The 16,276-nt window shown below is 39.6% G+C and overlaps 3 protein-coding genes and 1 long non-coding RNA gene across 6 annotated transcripts in view; 1 reads left to right on the forward strand and 3 right to left on the reverse strand.

The window, feature by feature from the left end:
• crcp (calcitonin gene-related peptide-receptor component protein) overlaps nucleotides 1-1,993 on the reverse strand; it is a 3,035-nt gene extending 1,042 nt beyond the window's left edge. The window contains exons 1-5 of one of the 3 annotated variants that reach the window (XM_076031821.1): nucleotides 1,876-1,993; nucleotides 1,467-1,503; nucleotides 1,281-1,379; nucleotides 1,088-1,182; nucleotides 930-987 (exon numbers count right to left, since the gene is read on the reverse strand). In XM_076031821.1, the coding sequence (XP_075887936.1) occupies nucleotides 930-987; nucleotides 1,088-1,182; nucleotides 1,281-1,379; nucleotides 1,467-1,503; nucleotides 1,876-1,883 (297 nt within the window). In that variant the 5' untranslated portion in view covers nucleotides 1,884-1,993. Of the gene's footprint in view, nucleotides 1-929; nucleotides 988-1,087; nucleotides 1,183-1,280; nucleotides 1,380-1,466; nucleotides 1,504-1,814 lie in introns of all 3 variants that reach the window. The other 2 variants (XM_076031822.1, XM_076031823.1) reach the window with 2 other exon arrangements.
• Nucleotides 1,994-2,748: 755 nt separating this feature from the next.
• On the reverse strand, nucleotides 2,749-5,512 carry LOC142891897 (serine protease FAM111A-like). Its single transcript, XM_076031824.1, has one exon. The coding sequence runs from the start codon at nucleotides 5,503-5,505 to the stop codon at nucleotides 4,333-4,335; it is 1,173 nt and encodes a 390-aa protein (XP_075887939.1). The 5' UTR covers nucleotides 5,506-5,512; the 3' UTR covers nucleotides 2,749-4,332.
• An 88-nt stretch (nucleotides 5,513-5,600) lies between these two features.
• LOC142891898 (uncharacterized) lies at nucleotides 5,601-6,677 on the reverse strand. Its single transcript, XR_012927336.1, has 4 exons — nucleotides 6,442-6,677; nucleotides 6,327-6,358; nucleotides 6,183-6,239; nucleotides 5,601-5,953 (listed from the first exon to the last, which is right to left on the reverse strand). It is a non-coding gene; the product is annotated as an uncharacterized LOC142891898 (long non-coding RNA).
• Nucleotides 6,678-9,600: 2,923 nt separating this feature from the next.
• Nucleotides 9,601-15,783, forward strand: asl (argininosuccinate lyase). The gene is made up of 16 exons (XM_076031826.1): nucleotides 9,601-9,760; nucleotides 9,837-10,031; nucleotides 10,585-10,668; nucleotides 10,826-10,882; nucleotides 10,994-11,091; nucleotides 11,213-11,290; nucleotides 11,367-11,444; nucleotides 11,584-11,636; nucleotides 11,734-11,796; nucleotides 11,871-11,985; nucleotides 12,538-12,622; nucleotides 13,335-13,394; nucleotides 13,460-13,543; nucleotides 13,992-14,072; nucleotides 15,117-15,223; nucleotides 15,457-15,783. Exons 1-16 carry the CDS (start codon nucleotides 9,746-9,748, stop codon nucleotides 15,599-15,601), a joined length of 1,398 nt encoding a protein of 465 aa, XP_075887941.1. The 5' UTR covers nucleotides 9,601-9,745; the 3' UTR covers nucleotides 15,602-15,783.
• The last annotated feature ends 493 nt before the right edge of the window (nucleotides 15,784-16,276 follow it).

The raw sequence follows: 16,276 nt of genomic DNA on the forward strand, positions 1-16,276 counted from the left end.
GATCTATTCCTCTGGTCAAAGAAGCTAATCTTTGTCTCTGTTCATTGTTACTATGGATTGTCTTTCTTTCTTTCTTTCTTTCTTTTTTAAGAAGAAGAAGAAGAAGACCTTTATTGATCCCACGATGGGGAAATTTGCATAAGTCTTACATGACTCCCTAGGTTTATGACCAAATGGCCATCTGGTAAAATGGCAGTAGGAGTGAGCAGCTTTTTTAATACAATGAATCCTTCAAGAAAAAGCCCATTTTGAGTGTTGTGTGTAACAAAGTATAACTGTATGTCTTTGTCTTTTTCAATTTTATTTTAATTCCATTTGACAAGAGCATTTGTGTTTGCCAACAGGATGGTAACTACAAGCAAAAATTGACTGTTTTGCCCTATGTGTTGATGTGATTTCAATGTGGACCTTTTACTGGAATGAGTAAATACATTTTCTGACAAAAAAGAAAATGTGAACTAATATAAAAGACAGAAAGCCAACTCTTTGCAATGTTATAAAGGGCACTGATACCTCTCTAAGTTAAGCGATTCCACCAAGGAAGTATTCATTCCACCCTTTAAGAGGCTACCTCTTGGCCACTTTCTGACTGTCCTCTCAAAGGAAGTGGAATTATAACTTTAAATGTAAAGAAAAAAAAAAAAAAGAAAAAAAAATCTCATTCATGTCATTTCATCTCATTTCATTTATCTTTTAAAACGGAGTTATACAGTCAAATGCAGTGATGGAAAAATGAACTAGGGTGGAAAGAGGAATAGCAAATACTTGAAGTGTTTATTGTTTTTTTTTTTTTTTTTTTTACAGTTGCACATGCATAAGTGTAATTAACTGTGTGAAGCTATTCACTGGAGTCAAGAATGAAAAAAGAAGATCTCAAAATGGGACTTTTAAGCAAAAGATTTAGTGACAAAGTATTTGGTAACACTTACTAGCTGAATTTCCACTGCTGTCTGTGGGCGGTGATTTAGCAGTTGCAGCTTCTCTGCTCTAATGGAGGAAAACACAGCATGATGGCACCAGAGCAAAACAGAGAAAACCAAGAAAACCTCTTCATATAACATGTGTGCCCTTGTAGGACCTCACTGACTTTGTAAGTTTGTGCGGCATCATAGTGGTGAGGAACTCTTTTACAATCTCGGGACTCTGCCTGCTACAGGGTGTCTTGGACAAGTACTTCAGGGTCTGTGGGAAAGCAGAGAGAGTCAAAGTGAGAAATCTGAGCCCACTGTTGTAAACATGTACGTTCCACACAACAGATTTTAGAGGGGATGAGAACCAACCTCGTACATGATGGTGTTAAGGTTCTGGTGTCCTGCGGCGTGTTTGGTCTTACCACTGTCCTTCCTCTGCTCCTTCAGGTCGGTTAGGAGTTTGAACACCTTGGTAACGTAGTTAGAGATGACTGTGAGCGGGGGAAACAATACCTTGGCTAACTTGGCTGAGCAAAAACAAACCATCATGCTCACCTCATAGTTGCTGAGCATAGCCGAATTCGCATTTTTCCTGAAACATAAAATACAACAAATCAGTGTTGCACAAACTGTCACACTTGGATGATTCAAAGTAAATGAAAATGCACGCGTTAAAATGACAATTAACTGATTATTATTATTATTATTATTATTATTATTATTATTATTATTATTATTATTATTATTATTATTATTTTTAAAGTAACTACATTTAACACTAAGCCAACATTAACTCCAATCGAGACAGCTTTGTTAACTTCGCAAGGACAGAACAATCTAGCTCTTTCATTAACAAGTCTGAAGTCAGTTAGCCTTAGTTCTGCAATTGCGCATAATACTGACGAAGAAACGAGCAAGCCAAAGTTGGGAAAATATTGAAACCACGATTCGTAAGAGAACGTACACCTCCATGATGGACGATACGCGGAACTTCCTTGGGTCCGCCACGACAGTAACCGTGTTGAAAATGGAAACGAATAAATTGTTCCGCCTTGGTAGCGTCCCGGATCCTCCCTCAGTGGGTGTGCGCCAAGCCCGACAAAACGTTTTTGACATTCCTTTATATTCTGAAAAAACACATTGAAATAGAAAAAAAGAAAAAGAAAAAAAAATTCTAAAAATGGTCAATTCCCCTCAAAGTGTTTAACGTTTATTATCAGAACATCAATGATTATTTTTACAGGTTGTGAATTCAAATTTTATAGGTTAAAATGTACAGTTTATTTTAAAGTCTTTTAAAATATTATTGTATTTACTTTCCCCAGCTCTTGTTCTGTAAAAAAATAAATAATTGCTTCATACTTTTAATTTAGGAAACTGTTAAAACGTGTGTTTTTTATGCTCAAGTTACTTCGATTTGTTGTTACGGGCATATGCATCGTGTTAAATTCAGAAATAAGAAATATACATATATTCCCTCCCACATCAGAGGCGTATTTCTGCTAGGAGGTTCAACAAACTCCAAGCCTTAACTCTGAGTGAACTTGTACTGGGCAGGGAAAACAAATGGGGATAAAAGGTATTCGGCTCCAGAACAGCTGATTTAAACTCGTTCAATCAACTTAAAGTATGTACACAATGAAAGCACCATGGCAACCATCAACAAGAGGAAGTTTATGTGGCAAGGCGCAGAGGGCCCGGGCGGGCTTCGAACCCCAGACTCCCAGGCTTAACCATACGGCCAAACGGATCCCTTTGGCCAAGTAGCCAGGGAGCATAATCAATTGGAGGCATAGTGACAGGACCGCCACTGGCACATTTACATACCTCAGCCCACTGGAACAAAATATTTTTATCTGCTCATGGTGAATTTGAACATACATATTGTTAGATGATAAATTATCGCCGCATTGAAAAAAGAAGGAACATTAGAAAATTCATGAGAGAAAAATGACTGATGAGTAAATTCTACAATACTGCAATTGTACAATATTGCAATATAACTCGTGACATACATATTCTGCAGATACGATCCAGTGTTTACATCAAAATTCAGATATATTGTCAAATGGCAATAAAACTGTTCATTAAAGGTCCCATATTATGCCACTTTTCCACATATTAAAATAGTTCTCAAATGTGTAAAAGACGTGTCTGTGACCTGCATTAGTCAAAATTGACTTTGGATCTAATATTTTTTGCCGTCCCTAAAGCAGCAAAAAAACGCTCTGTTCAGAACAGCCTGTTTCAGGGCGTGTCACTTTTATGTAATGAGCTGCACCTGGTGTAAAATGTAAATTGTAAAATGTGAATTCATAATTTTACAATGAATCTGTAACAGGTTCCTCCACAATAACACATACACATACATACCACAATCAAATAAGCGTTTATTTATTTGGACAGAGGCAGGGGCAAAACTCGACAGCAGTGCATGTAAAAAAACAACAACAACCAAACCTAACTTCATTTCAAGAGTACATATCAAAGATAACATAGAACAAGAAATTAGACGCTAAAGTTTATAACTATAAAAGAAAGACATGAAGCCATTACAAAAAAATGATAAAGGTAACATAGGAAAAATAATAACAGAAAGTGAATAATAACAAATATGGCTTGACAGATTCCAAAATAAGGTTTAGTATGGAATACATTTATGTATATGTAACAACTTAATGTTTAAATGTGAATATAGTAATGCAGTTTTTTTCAATGGTCACTAATTTAAGTTATGATGAACCAAGGAGGTTATAAAGATTAACAATGGCGCACATCTTCTTTGGATTCCAAATAGGTACAGATGTTTTACTTTTAATATTCATCTTAAATGTTATGCACATTTTATAGTTTTCAAGGTCATAGTTTTCAAGTTCTTTCCACAATGTTGTACATTATTGGCAATCTTTGTGAGTTACATGTTCAGGCTCATTTCTGAAGCTCAGAAGCTACAATTACTATCAATGTGTTAGATGGATATATACCATGTAAAAATATTAAATACAGTTGTCTGGTTTTGTTTAAAACACAGAATTTTAAAGGAACAAACCATGCGTCATGCCAATCAATCTATAAACTATTTATACTAGTTATTTTTAAAACATGCATCATATATATCATTTTAAAAAACCTGCTCTGATATGTTTATTGGTGGCTTTACATCATAAGTCATTCATAACTCATAATAGCAATATAGAGTGTTCGTAGGTGTGACAATGAAAGTTAAATGCGGCACTGATTGTAAAGGTGGTGGCATTTCAGAGAGGAGACAGAAAGAAACTCTAGGTTTGTTGAATTAAACCTGCCGTCCACCAGGTTAGTCTCAGGGTGTCTTTGTCCAGCAACAGACTCAAATTCAAAATTAACCCTCAACCGAAAACCCAGACATTCCCTAATGTCAGCGTTAACATACTCACAGTTTTCACTCACATTCCATTCCAACGGTCTCCTTCTGACAAATAAAATGAAAGAAATCCTCTAAATCTTTGTCGTCGCTGACCTCATTGCTCTGGAGGGCATCATTAAATCCAGTGAAACCACTGCTCTCTGCCAGTTTTTTCACGTCATCCCTGATATTTTGTTTCTCGTTGTAATCAACAGAGAGATATTTGCGCAACACATCAAACTTTTTCGTTTCAACAAGCTTAATAATCATGTCTTCGATGATGTATGATAAAAGATAGCCATATTCTATGACGCTCTGACTCTCATTCTTTTCATTGTGGTAGAAATATCCACCTGAATGAAGTGCTACTACTTTACAGTTGTTATCAAAGACTGGGGAACCAGACGATCCAAAGTAAAAACAAGTGTTGTAGCCTACAATGGGGCCTTTTTTTGTAATATTATTGTTCACGTAGTCAAAAAAGTTAGGTCCAACCCACTGAATGGGGCCTTCTTCCCCATATTGCTCAGGATTGCACACAACACCCTTAGGGTTCCTTTTACAATGTTTTCCCACAGTCTTGCTATAATCTGTGGCTGCTATGATGAAGCAAGGATCAATCTTTTTTACACCACAACCAGGATGCCCAATAATGCATAATCCACCACTCTCAGGTAGATATCCAAAGTGCTCTAAAAGGCAGGAACAACTGATATCTGCAGTCTCATCAAGTTTCAACAGAGCCCAGTCATAACTATATCCTGACTCATCAGTGAAGTCTCGAAAGGCCACCAGCTCCTCCACCTTTACCTCTTTCAAAGACTGCGAGTTGAATTCTTCATACTCGAAGTGAACAGTAACATTGTCTTGAAGCGGCACAGTCCCTTTCAGGACATCTTTAACGACATGGCAGTTTGTGAGGACGAACCGGTCAAAAAGGAGAAAACCAGTTCCGACTGCCCCGCCATTTATTGCCACAATGCAAACATAATCACTGAGCTTCATCAGCTTCTTCATCACTCTCACTTCCCTGCACGCCTCATCATTCTTTCCATATTCTACACGCAAGCGCTCCTGTATACGCGAAAAGGAATGTGGTCCTTTGAAACTGATATTCATTGCTTTCATTGCTTCTTTAAACTTCTGTCTAAGGACAAGCACAATCCCTTCTGATTTTGGAATTTCATGCGCTGACTCCATTAGTGCCATACTTTCATTGAGCATCCTTCACTGTCTCCCCTTCGTATGCATACACTGTTATTTCATCCCAAAGTGATTTTATTTCTTGATTCTTTAAAATCATTTTTTATGTTTTTTCCCCTCTTGTACATAAATGAAACACAATGAACTTCCCAGATTGGTTTTCAATTGAAGGACAATTAGCCATTGACTCTCCTTCTTCTTTTTTTCTATTTGCGTACTTGATTCTTAGAGGTTTATCATTATTATTGATCAAGCTGCATGGAAAATGAGCACTTATTGCTCTCCCTTCTTTCAAAATTACAAACTCTTTGTTTTCACTCTTATCCGGAAATTCTTTAAAGGCTTCCATCCTCATTAGCACATCTGTAATAGTTCCTTCATCATTGCAGGTCGCATAGTAGGTGGACTTGTTAGGTGCTGTCCACTTTATGCTATGGAGGTGCCGTTTCTTTGCCTAGAAAGGAAATGCAACAGGTGTTTTGTTTTTGTTTTTTTTTAAATTCAATTAGAGCAGTTGTGAGAGCATCCATTAGCTAGACCTGAATACCCAAACCAAGCTGACTGTGAGTGATGAGGATCTATACGGGATGACTATGATTAATGTCATGAAGTTAAGTGGGAAAAGGAAAATGTAATGTTTATTTTTGATCTGATAATTGAAATAATAGAAAAGAATTGCACACCTTTGCAGCTTGTGGATTAGTTGGACTGGTTTCTTCAAAACGGTCATCTGACTTGACCTTTGGACAAGACAAAATAATGAGCACAGTTTCATGAATTTTTGAGATTTAAAATCAGATGAACTACACACTAGAGAATACTGCTACCTTCACTTTGTCCATTGCGTCTTTCTTTTAGCCTGAAATGATAAAAAGATGCTTTCTGAAAATTCTTTACAATGAATAAAATATTTGGAAGGAAAATGACAGGTCGAGTAATGACCTGAAAATGGATTGAGAGAATCACAGGCGGATGATGGAGTGTGTGTCCACCAGTAAGGAGAGCTGCTGCCCCTCAGCACTGTTACAGTTTGACTGCATTCCATTCCTTGGTAGATTTGGGTAAGCGATAAACTCTTGCAAACATGTAACATTGTTCTCTCATTTTATTTAATGTTGGTGCTGTTCTGGACTACACAGGACCGCAGGGGGACAACGGTGTTGGTTGTTGGTGTGGCAGAATGGCAACTTTCGAGGAGGTAACAATAAATAGAAAGTTAAGTGTTGGGTGTACATGCAATTTGTTATATATACAATACAAGGTACTTCCACTTCAGGGTTGTACAGGACCCCCAGGAGAACACTCAAACCTATTCCCTGGAAATTCTGATGTTAAATTTCAAGGAAAAATCAAAATTGAGATCATGGGTTATTATAATTTACATTATTTCAGATTCAGATACTCTGGTAAAAGTACAAGTACCGATTGAAACTCACGAAAGAGTGGAAATGGACATCAAAAAGAAATTAATAATTCTAATGTTTATAATATTTAATCTGATTTGATCGGGGCACCACCTGCTTTTTGGTTGTTGACATCAGCAGAATCAGCAACAAACACCAGAATCAGTCTCAATACCGTCTCCTTAGCTAGGAGTTCTTGACGATACGCAGGGATTTGAACCACACTTTAATAAGTCAGTCAAACAATGACATCAGGCTTAATGTGCATTTGTTTGTGTAACAATAGATGGTTCACACAGAACAGTATGACATGAATGTGATCATAAAGACACAATCAGCAACAAACTGTGCGTGTGTTGGGTGTGTGTGTGTGCGTGCGTGCGCGCGTGTGTGTGTGTGAGTGAGAGAGAGAGAGAGAGAGTAAGTAAAGAAAACCTAAACTTAAGCTAAAAGTAACAAAATAAAAGAAGAAATATAAAAGAGCTTTGTTTGTCTACTAGACTTGTTGTGGCAAAGTCTAGCAAAAAGAATTGTGCAGTTATTTGACAGTGAGCGAATGATGAAGGCTTATGTTGAATGAGCTTCTTCCAAGGTGGTCCTGGGAGTTTGTACTGTACCGTTTGGGTCCGGTACTGCGCAGGGAGCTTGGGTTAGCGCACCGACTGTTGAGGTTGAACTGCCCGTTCTGCTCTGAAAGACTAGACAATACTCAGGAAAACTAAAACTAACTCTGAGACAAAGGAACTGAGTTCACTGGTATAACTTGGAGAAGAGGGTGGTCTTTTGAAGTCCAAGAACCAATGAAAAGGCTGTTCCAACACGGATGGGTCGTCTTACGCTATATGCATCTGATGAATATGTATGTGGTGTCGGGTTTTTTGCTGATAAAGAAATTAAACAACAACCAAAAATGAAATAGAAGAACAACATGAAGAAATAAAAACCGTGCGATCCTTCATATGGTGGATACCTTGTGAAAGTTAGGAAACAGTTGAGGAAGACATAGCGTTCAAAGCACATTAAACCTTCAGCATATATTTTATATCTAAATACCTATCAACCTATCTAAGCATGCATGCAAAAGCAGGAGTAAGTTTATTTATATTTAAAAGACAACTGAAAGATTTAATAGATTTAGCATTCAGGCACTTATATGGGCACGTATACAAATATATTTATATATATATGAATAGATATATGTATCTGTTGTCAATATTTAAAAGGTGTATGCATGGATTGAGGTAACAGTGTAATGTGGAAAACAGGGGATGGTAATGATAGGGATTATGGCAAAGCATGTAACATTGATATGAGGAAAACCGACGTGCAAAGTTTATTCAACTTTTAATCAATCACTTAGGAATTACTTTCGTAACCCCCCCCCCTTAGGGGCCACTCTTGTTCCATCTGAAGCTTGAAAGCCTCCAGGCTTCCTTTAGGAGGACATCCTAAATATGTTAATTTTGAGGTTAGAAGAGTGATTCAAAGTCCATTAATACTTTATTTTTGATGGTGGTCACACATATGTGACTTCCAGATGTCTCTGTAAAAGGGAAAATAGAGTTTTTAAAAGTAGTGCTGGTCGCCAGTGGAATCAGTCCCTGCCTGGAACCAGGTCGTCTGAGAAAGCTTCAAAGTGGACTCCCAACTGTGATTTGCTAGAGCGGGTGTTTTACGGCTTTAAGATTTTAAGTAGGAGATAGTCGCAGAGAGAGAGTAGCATCACAGCCAATCAGGTACCACCTTTGGTTCCTCCAAACGTGGTTCACCGGAAGGCCATGCTGCAATGAATTCCAATTGTCCTGGTGAACGACATTAGGTCCAGATGTGGCACTACAATTAAACACAGTCCAACCATCGCCTTCGTCAATGCTATTGTTGCATCCATTGCAGTGCAGGTTCTATATACCTGTGCACTCATTCGACACCTTTCCACAATAAACTGGCCCTCTTTACCTTGACTGACTTCCATGTCAGTTAGTCAGTTAGTTAATCTTGTCTTTCATGTCATCATTCATGGGGGTTAAAAAGTAAAGTATGTTTATATGTATATATATATATATATATATGTATATATATACATTGCAAGGAGTAATAATTACAAATATGTGTGTTTTAAAAGTAAAAGTGTGAAGTAACAATTCAAGTAAGGTACTAAATTCCACTTAAGTTTAGAAGGCTAATAAAGATTTTTTTTTTTTACATTATACCTTTCCCAATTCTGAGAAGATTAACTGCACACATATATATATATATATAATACACATTCATTCATTCATTCATTTTCCATACCCGCTTAGTCCCGAGCTCAGGGTCACGGGGGTCTGCTGGAGCCTATCCCAGCTGTCATAGGATGAAGGCAGGGTGACACCCTGGACAAGTCGCCAGCTCATCGCAGGGCCACATAGAAACGGACAACCATTCACACTCACATGCACACCTATGGACAATTTAGAGTGTTCAATTGACCTCACATGCATGTTTTTGGAGTGTGGTTTATGATAGTAGAAATATACATATTTAATAATGCAGTATAATAAGCCTTTATCCATATAAAAATCCTAAATCAGGCCATATTTTACACTGGACTTTTTGAGTCTGAAATAAAAGTTTCATTTCATTCATAACCGCCAGGTCGCGGTAGCGGGCATGCTTATGATAATTCCAGCAGAAAACGCAGAAGAAGCTCTGGAAGTGGGCGGAGACAGCAGTCGTCAGGCGAGGCGACACAACAGACAGAGCAGCAGACTGAGCAGCCTTGGCTGACTGGTCGTCCTATTTTAACGACCCCCCCTACACAACCATACGAATCAACGAAACGCAGCGTTTTAGAAACGACCGAGATGGCCAACAGCGAGGTAAATCACGTGTCCACGTGGTGTCATTGTGAAAGACAGCTGTCAATCTGAGACCCAACTTCCCGTTGTTTGTCAGGGAGGTAAACTCTGGGGAGGCCGTTTCGTGGGAGACGTCGACCCGATCATGGAGAAGTTCAACGCGTCCATCGCTTATGACCAGCGGATGTGGGACGCTGACATCCGGGGGAGCAAGGCATATGTGAGGGCACTGGAAAGGGCGGAACTGGTCTCCGCGGAGGAGATGGAGCAGATCCTACAGGGACTGGATCAGGTGAACTGACGCACAAGATGCGCATTGGAAGTACACTAGTAGGGGATATGTTATTTATTTATTTTTAGTTTAGTTTTTTTTTTTTTTTTTTTTTTTTCAGTTCAATTTGTGGTATTGTTGAAATTTCAAAGTAAATGCAAATAAAAACAACTCTTGAAAGAAAATAAATAACCAGACGTTTGACTCAAAAGGTAATAGGATGTTGCCGCAACCTATTCACAAAAACAAGAATAAGATGATAAATAGTCAAATAACCAACAAACAGACATGGGAAAATAAAAAGAATAGGAATATGCTCTCTTTTTTCTTTTTCTTTTCGCTGACTGTAGGTTCGAATTCCACCGTCACATGGCAGTCGTCAGCTTTTCACACATGGCCAGCCGAGTCAGCACACACCACAGTGTGCAAAATACAAAGACACAGGCATCATGTCGTAGTTCACCATCTGTTTTTCTTTTTTTTTTTTCATACAGAGAACTTACAAGCGTTGACAAATTTTATTTATTTATTTATTTTTATTTAGTCTAATTTGTTTGGTCTTCTCCTTATCCAGATCTCAGGAGAGTGGTCCAGTGGTGCATTTGTGGTCAAACCCGGAGATGAAGACATCCACACTGCCAATGAGCGCCGACTCAAGGTGAGAGGCCCAGGTTGTTTCCACACATGCCTACACAGCCAAACCACCCGGCAGCCTGGTTCCGTTTCAGGTTCTATAGCATTTGAGGTTCCGTCGCAGGAACCGGCTCTCTTCCACGCGAGGAGCTTCACTGTTTTTATTTTTTCTTTCTTTTCAGGAGCTGGTTGGGGCACCTGCAGGGAAGCTGCACACAGGCAGGAGCAGAAACGACCAGGTCTACCCCGCCTACCTTTCTCCATTTCCTGCACCACATCAGAACTGTTTGCTACACTGAGCGAAGCCACAACATACAGTATATGCGTGTGGTATGTTTGTGACGGACCAGGTTGTGACAGACATGAGGCTGTGGTTGCGAGACGCCATCTCCACCCTGACAGATGACGCTCTGCAGCTGATATCCACCATGGTGGAGCGCGCAGCAATGTGCGACACACACACACACACACACACACACACACACACACACACACACACGCATGTACAAAATTCTGACCGCAAACTTTATTTTTCTCACCAACTTTCTCTGTTTTTTTTCTGGGCTCAGAGAAATTGACGTGCTGTTTCCTGGTTACACCCACATGCAAAGGGCTCAGCCAATCCGATGGAGCCACTGGATCTTGAGGTAACCTTCGTCGGACGAAGCAAAGCCTCCAGGGAATCTTGTGCGTTGCCTGGTTCATCATGTCTCCTTTCTTCAGTCATGCCGTCGCTCTGAGCAGAGACGTGGAAGCTCTCCAGGAGATCAAGAGGAGAGTGGATGTTCTACCTCTTGGCAGGTAAAATTTACTGTGTACATATATTTGTATTTGTACATATTTGATATATATATATATACACACACACACACACACACAGTGTGTCTGAGATGCTGACTGGATGATTGGACCCATTAAGAAGGAATGTTTGTGGTTGCAGCGGCGCCATGGCTGGGACACCGTTTGACATTGACAGGGAGCTGCTGCGCAGAGGTCCGTCTATGATTGTCCAGATTAGTAGTGCCTGCCCCACCTGTGTGGACTACCATAATGACAAGGGATTTTAAATTCTCCCCACCTGGATCTGCAGAGCTGAACTTCAGTGACATCAGTCTGAACAGCATGGACGCTACAGGCCAAAGGGACTTTGTTGGTAAGTAAATATCGGTGTGAATACATTGAGATGTTTTCTCTTTTTGCCAAAACAATGTGTCCGCGTTTTGCCAGCGGAGTTCCTGTTCTGGGCCTCCCTGTGTTCCACTCATCTCAGTAAGATGGCAGAGGACTTGATCCTGTACAGCACCAAGGAGTTCTCCTTCATCGCCCTCTCCGATGCCTACAGGTGAGTTGCGTGCGTTCGTCTCACTGTAATTTGATCAAAATCGAGCTTTTGCCCATGTTCCACGTTTGGGACAGTGATCCGCTTGCTGCTCTTGAGTGCTAACTTAAGCGGAACAATTGAAAGGGATGCTTCGCCCATCCTCCACCCACCCTGATGTCCTCGGGAGTGCGGTTGACTTTTCTACATTCTGGAGTTTCACAGCACAGAGGGAGAGGGTTCCACCTGTCTGTGTCAGCGCACAAAGCTGTAATAACAAGGAAATGGTGGATACAGAGTTCAATGAGTCAAACTCTGGTCCCATGGAAACGTGTCCCCACTCATCCCAGTCGTCGCCTGTCAACATAGTAGTGTCTAAATTTAACATGCTGCCAGTAGAAGCGCTGACAATTCAAACACAGCTCACAAGTGTCTGTAGGTTGTCGCCCTAAACTTTGATCTCGTGTGTGTGTGTGTGTGTGTGTGTGTGTGTGTGTGTGTGTGTGTGTGTGTGTGTGTGTGTGTGTGTGTGTGTGTGTGTGTGTGTGTGTGTGTGTGTGTGTGTGTGTGTTGTAGCACAGGCAGCAGTCTCATGCCCCAGAAGAAGAATGCTGACAGCTTGGAGCTGATTCGGAGCAAAGCGGGTCGCGTCTTTGGCCGAGTAAGCACAAGACTCATCACCTGTTGAATCATCCGTCAGCCTGTTTATGTCGGTGCCATTCTTCAGCCAACCTTTTACTGGCATGTCTTTATTTACCTGAGAACCAGAAAAATCTCAATCAAACTCTGGGACACGCACTTGAGTGTGATTAACAGTCCGAGAGGTGTTAAAAAGGCAACGTTGCACAGATGACAGTTTCTTCTTTAAAGCTTTGAGTAGATTGGAAAAAAATAGTGTGTAAAAACAGTAACATTAGATATTGGAACACATCAATGTAGGATAATTCCATAAAACCGCATGTTAACATAGCATTTTGAGAAGAGTGTCCGGAGGTTTATGGGTGAACATCTTTTAAAAATTCCGCATTCCTCCTTTTTCTTTTTTTTAACATCTTCACAATTAATGGAGCAGCTTTTGCATGATTATCTGTAAAACTCCCTAGAAAACCCCCTAGCAAATTTAGCCCTCGGTTTACTGTCTGCCATAACTAACAATGCTTAGCTCTGTGCCCATTCTGGGTTAAGAAAAAAGAAAGAAGGTCAAACCAAAGGAGTAAAAGTCAGACTTTTCTCAGTGGGTCTACTGTGAATAAAAAGGGCAACATTAAAACCTATAAATAAATAAAACTGTTTGTTTGTCTTTTAGACCAAAAGTTTGAGAATTTGATCAACAGTCTCTTATTTTTCTCTCCTTTTGACTTTTTTCATTCCAGTGTGCAGGGTTCATGATGACACTGAAGGGCCTTCCGAGCACCTACAACAAAGACCTGCAGGTACATCAGTGCACGTTTACTTCATTTGCGCACTTTCCCCGTCTGAACTTGTCATGCGTCTGCAGGAAGACAAGGAGGCCATGTTCGACTGCTACGACACTGTTCACGCCGTGCTGCAGGTGGCAGCTGGAGTCATGTCCACTCTAAAGGTCAGAGAGTTAATGAGTCACTCTTTTTAATGTCCAAACCCAGATGGCAGATGGCTTTTGACTAAGTAGCGCGCTGGTTATAATTCCCGCTCATATTTAGTTGAAAATCGTATTTTCTCTTACCGTGTGTATTTTTATTTGTTTAAAAAGAAATTAAAGACAGACGTGCCTAGCTATGTTAAATCACAAAGCGGTGTTAGCTCAGTGGAGCTGTCATAGCGTCATAGTTTAAACTACAAACTAAAACCCTTACCTTGGCAGTGAACACTAGAGAAAACGCTTCACTAGACATTCCTGCATACATAATTAGAAGAGACTGACTTTGCTTTATTGAGTACAACAAAATTGAACGTGGCATTTTTAGGTTGCCAGAACAGTAAATGATGTAATGCACAGTCATACAATCTACTTGCAGTCCAAATAAAATTGAAAATCATTGGTGTTGCAGATCAACCAGAGTGCGATGGAGGCCGCGCTCAGTCCGGACATGCTGGCGACCGACTTGGCCTACTACCTCGTGAGGAAGGGGGTGAGTGCGGCACTCGCACATTTCCATCCAAAAGAGACGTAAAAATATTTTCAGAGTTCAGTCAGAGTTTGAAACGGACTAAAATGTCAATATTTTCAAAGTGCTTTTTTTTTTCTTTTCTTCCCTGGTGCGTGACATAGTTTTTTTTCAACCAATATTCTTTTTATTGTTTTTACAACATAACAAATAAAAGTACAGTTACATGTACTGAACAAACATGTCAAACCCCACCACCACCCACATTTTTCCAATTCTTAATTTGGGATTCGATCAGTTGGTTACAGTCCGTTTCAGTTTGTTGCATGGGAAGAAAGGAGGAAACGTTTCTGATATAAAGAAAACCATGCAGGGACTTTGCTTACACGTCTCCAGATTCCTGGATCATGTGTGACAATTTGTTCTTGAAAAACACGACCAGTCAAAAGTTTGGACACAGCCGTTTCTTTTTTCATCTTTACTACTTTCTATACTGTAGATACATACTGAAGACATCAAATATATGACCAAGATATGTGGATTAATGTGGCAAACAGAAAAATAAAGTTAAATACCTAAATATGTTATATTTTATATATTATATGAAGGGTGGCTATTCTCGATCATTTAAAATATAAAACTTGTTTGAGTTATTTCACACTCTTTTGTTTAATACTTATTCCATGTGTGTTCATTCTGAGTTTTGATGCCTTGAGTGACAATCTAGTCATGAAAATGAAAGAAAAACCATTAAATCAGAAGTATGTGTCCAAACTTTTGACCGGTAGTGTATAACAAATGAAGGGGTTCCAGATATCAAGTAAATCATGTTGTTTACATTTTAACACGTAGTGAACTATCTCTAAGGAGGAGAGTGGTAGAGAGCTCAGACAGCCACCTGTTTACTTGTTGTCTTCTTATGTTTCTCCATGAGAGTCCTATCAATCTTAGCTGGACGTAAGCCTAATGTAAACAATTGTGGGATTATGCACACTTGTTAACATTGTTTCATCTGTAGATATTGTTCAACAGCTGAATAAATGTAATAAAGGGTGTGGTTTATTGCAGGTGCCTTTCAGGGAGGCCCATAGCCTCTCGGGCAAAGCTGTGTTCACGGCTGAATCCAGAAATGTGGCCTTGAACCAACTCACCTCCGAAGACCTGAGCACCATCAGGTGACCTTTCTCTTCTCTTTCTCACTGACACGCACACGATTCACTGAGCTTAAAGGTGTAATTTAGCTCAAACTGGAAATTCACCCATTTCCACCTCGCACTATTGAGGTACAGGTGCCACTTTTTAATGGATCCATTAAAAATTCATTTTAGGGGTCAACTGTCCCTTTAAAATAACTGCTAATAAACTCCTCACTGTCTCAACATGTCTCTCCTCTCTCGTGTGTTTGCAGCCCTCTGTTTGGCCCCGACGTGTCCTCGCTGTGGGACTACAGGAGCAGTGTGGAGCAGTACGCAGCTCCCGGGGGAACGGCTAAGAGCAGCGTGGCTAACCAGGTTCAGCACCTGAGGAAGTGGCTCCAGCAGCGCGGGCGATGAATACAACATTTAATTGCAATAATTATTCGTTTTTTAAAATCAGGTTTGCTGCCATATTTGAAGTCAAAGTTTTGAGGAAAACAAAGCAAAAAAAAATCAAGGTGCCTTTATAAAAAAATAAAATCTATTTGAAACATTGCAACAGGCCTGTAAAACAGTGCACAAATAAATGTTAAACCAAATGACAGATTTCTCAGTATTTTATTTAAACTCCATTTTAACCCTCTAGGTGGTGCTAATTAATCTCACAGTTAAGCTCAGTTAACAAAGCTCCAAAAGTAGAGATCTGTGTTTTGTTTGATTCAATTTCATGGTGACACAAGTGGTGTGGGTTTACAGTTATTTCATTTATTTTAACTTGTCTTTGGGTTTTTTTCAGGTGAAGTATTCCGAAAGAAGATATATTCAGTTCTTCTGGCATGTTTCAGCCAAAAAAAAAAAAAATCACAACTTCAACATTATCACTTTTCATTCACACACCTCATTAAAACAGGCAAAAGAAACAAGTCTTCAGTCAGAACCCGTCAGAAGAAAAGTCCCATTCCCTAAATTTTAATTGAATGCTCAATGGATGGAGCATCCCACTGTCAAATGATTGACGTCATATCATCTCAGTCTACTAGAATTCAAGTCACTGATTACAATGTCTCTTTATTTCCCCTTAATCACAGTGTC

This window comes from Nelusetta ayraudi, unplaced genomic scaffold (genome assembly GCF_046127955.1).
Source record: "Nelusetta ayraudi isolate G7.1 ecotype Tasmania unplaced genomic scaffold, CSIRO-AGI_Nayr_v1 ptg000033l, whole genome shotgun sequence".
NCBI classification, from domain to species: domain Eukaryota; kingdom Metazoa; phylum Chordata; class Actinopteri; order Tetraodontiformes; family Monacanthidae; genus Nelusetta; species Nelusetta ayraudi.

Excerpts from the sequence above, each read along its gene's own strand:
- LOC142891897 (XM_076031824.1), bottom strand. The coding sequence starts at position 5,505 with ATGGCACTAATGGAGTCAGCGCATGAAATTCCAAAATCAGAAGGGATT.
- asl (XM_076031826.1), top strand. Across the intron at positions 13,544-13,991 it reads GAGTCATGTCCACTCTAAAG|ATCAACCAGAGTGCGATGGA; the intron begins GTCAGAGAGTTA and ends TTGGTGTTGCAG. Across the intron at positions 15,224-15,456 it reads GAAGACCTGAGCACCATCAG|CCCTCTGTTTGGCCCCGACG; the intron begins GTGACCTTTCTC and ends GTGTGTTTGCAG.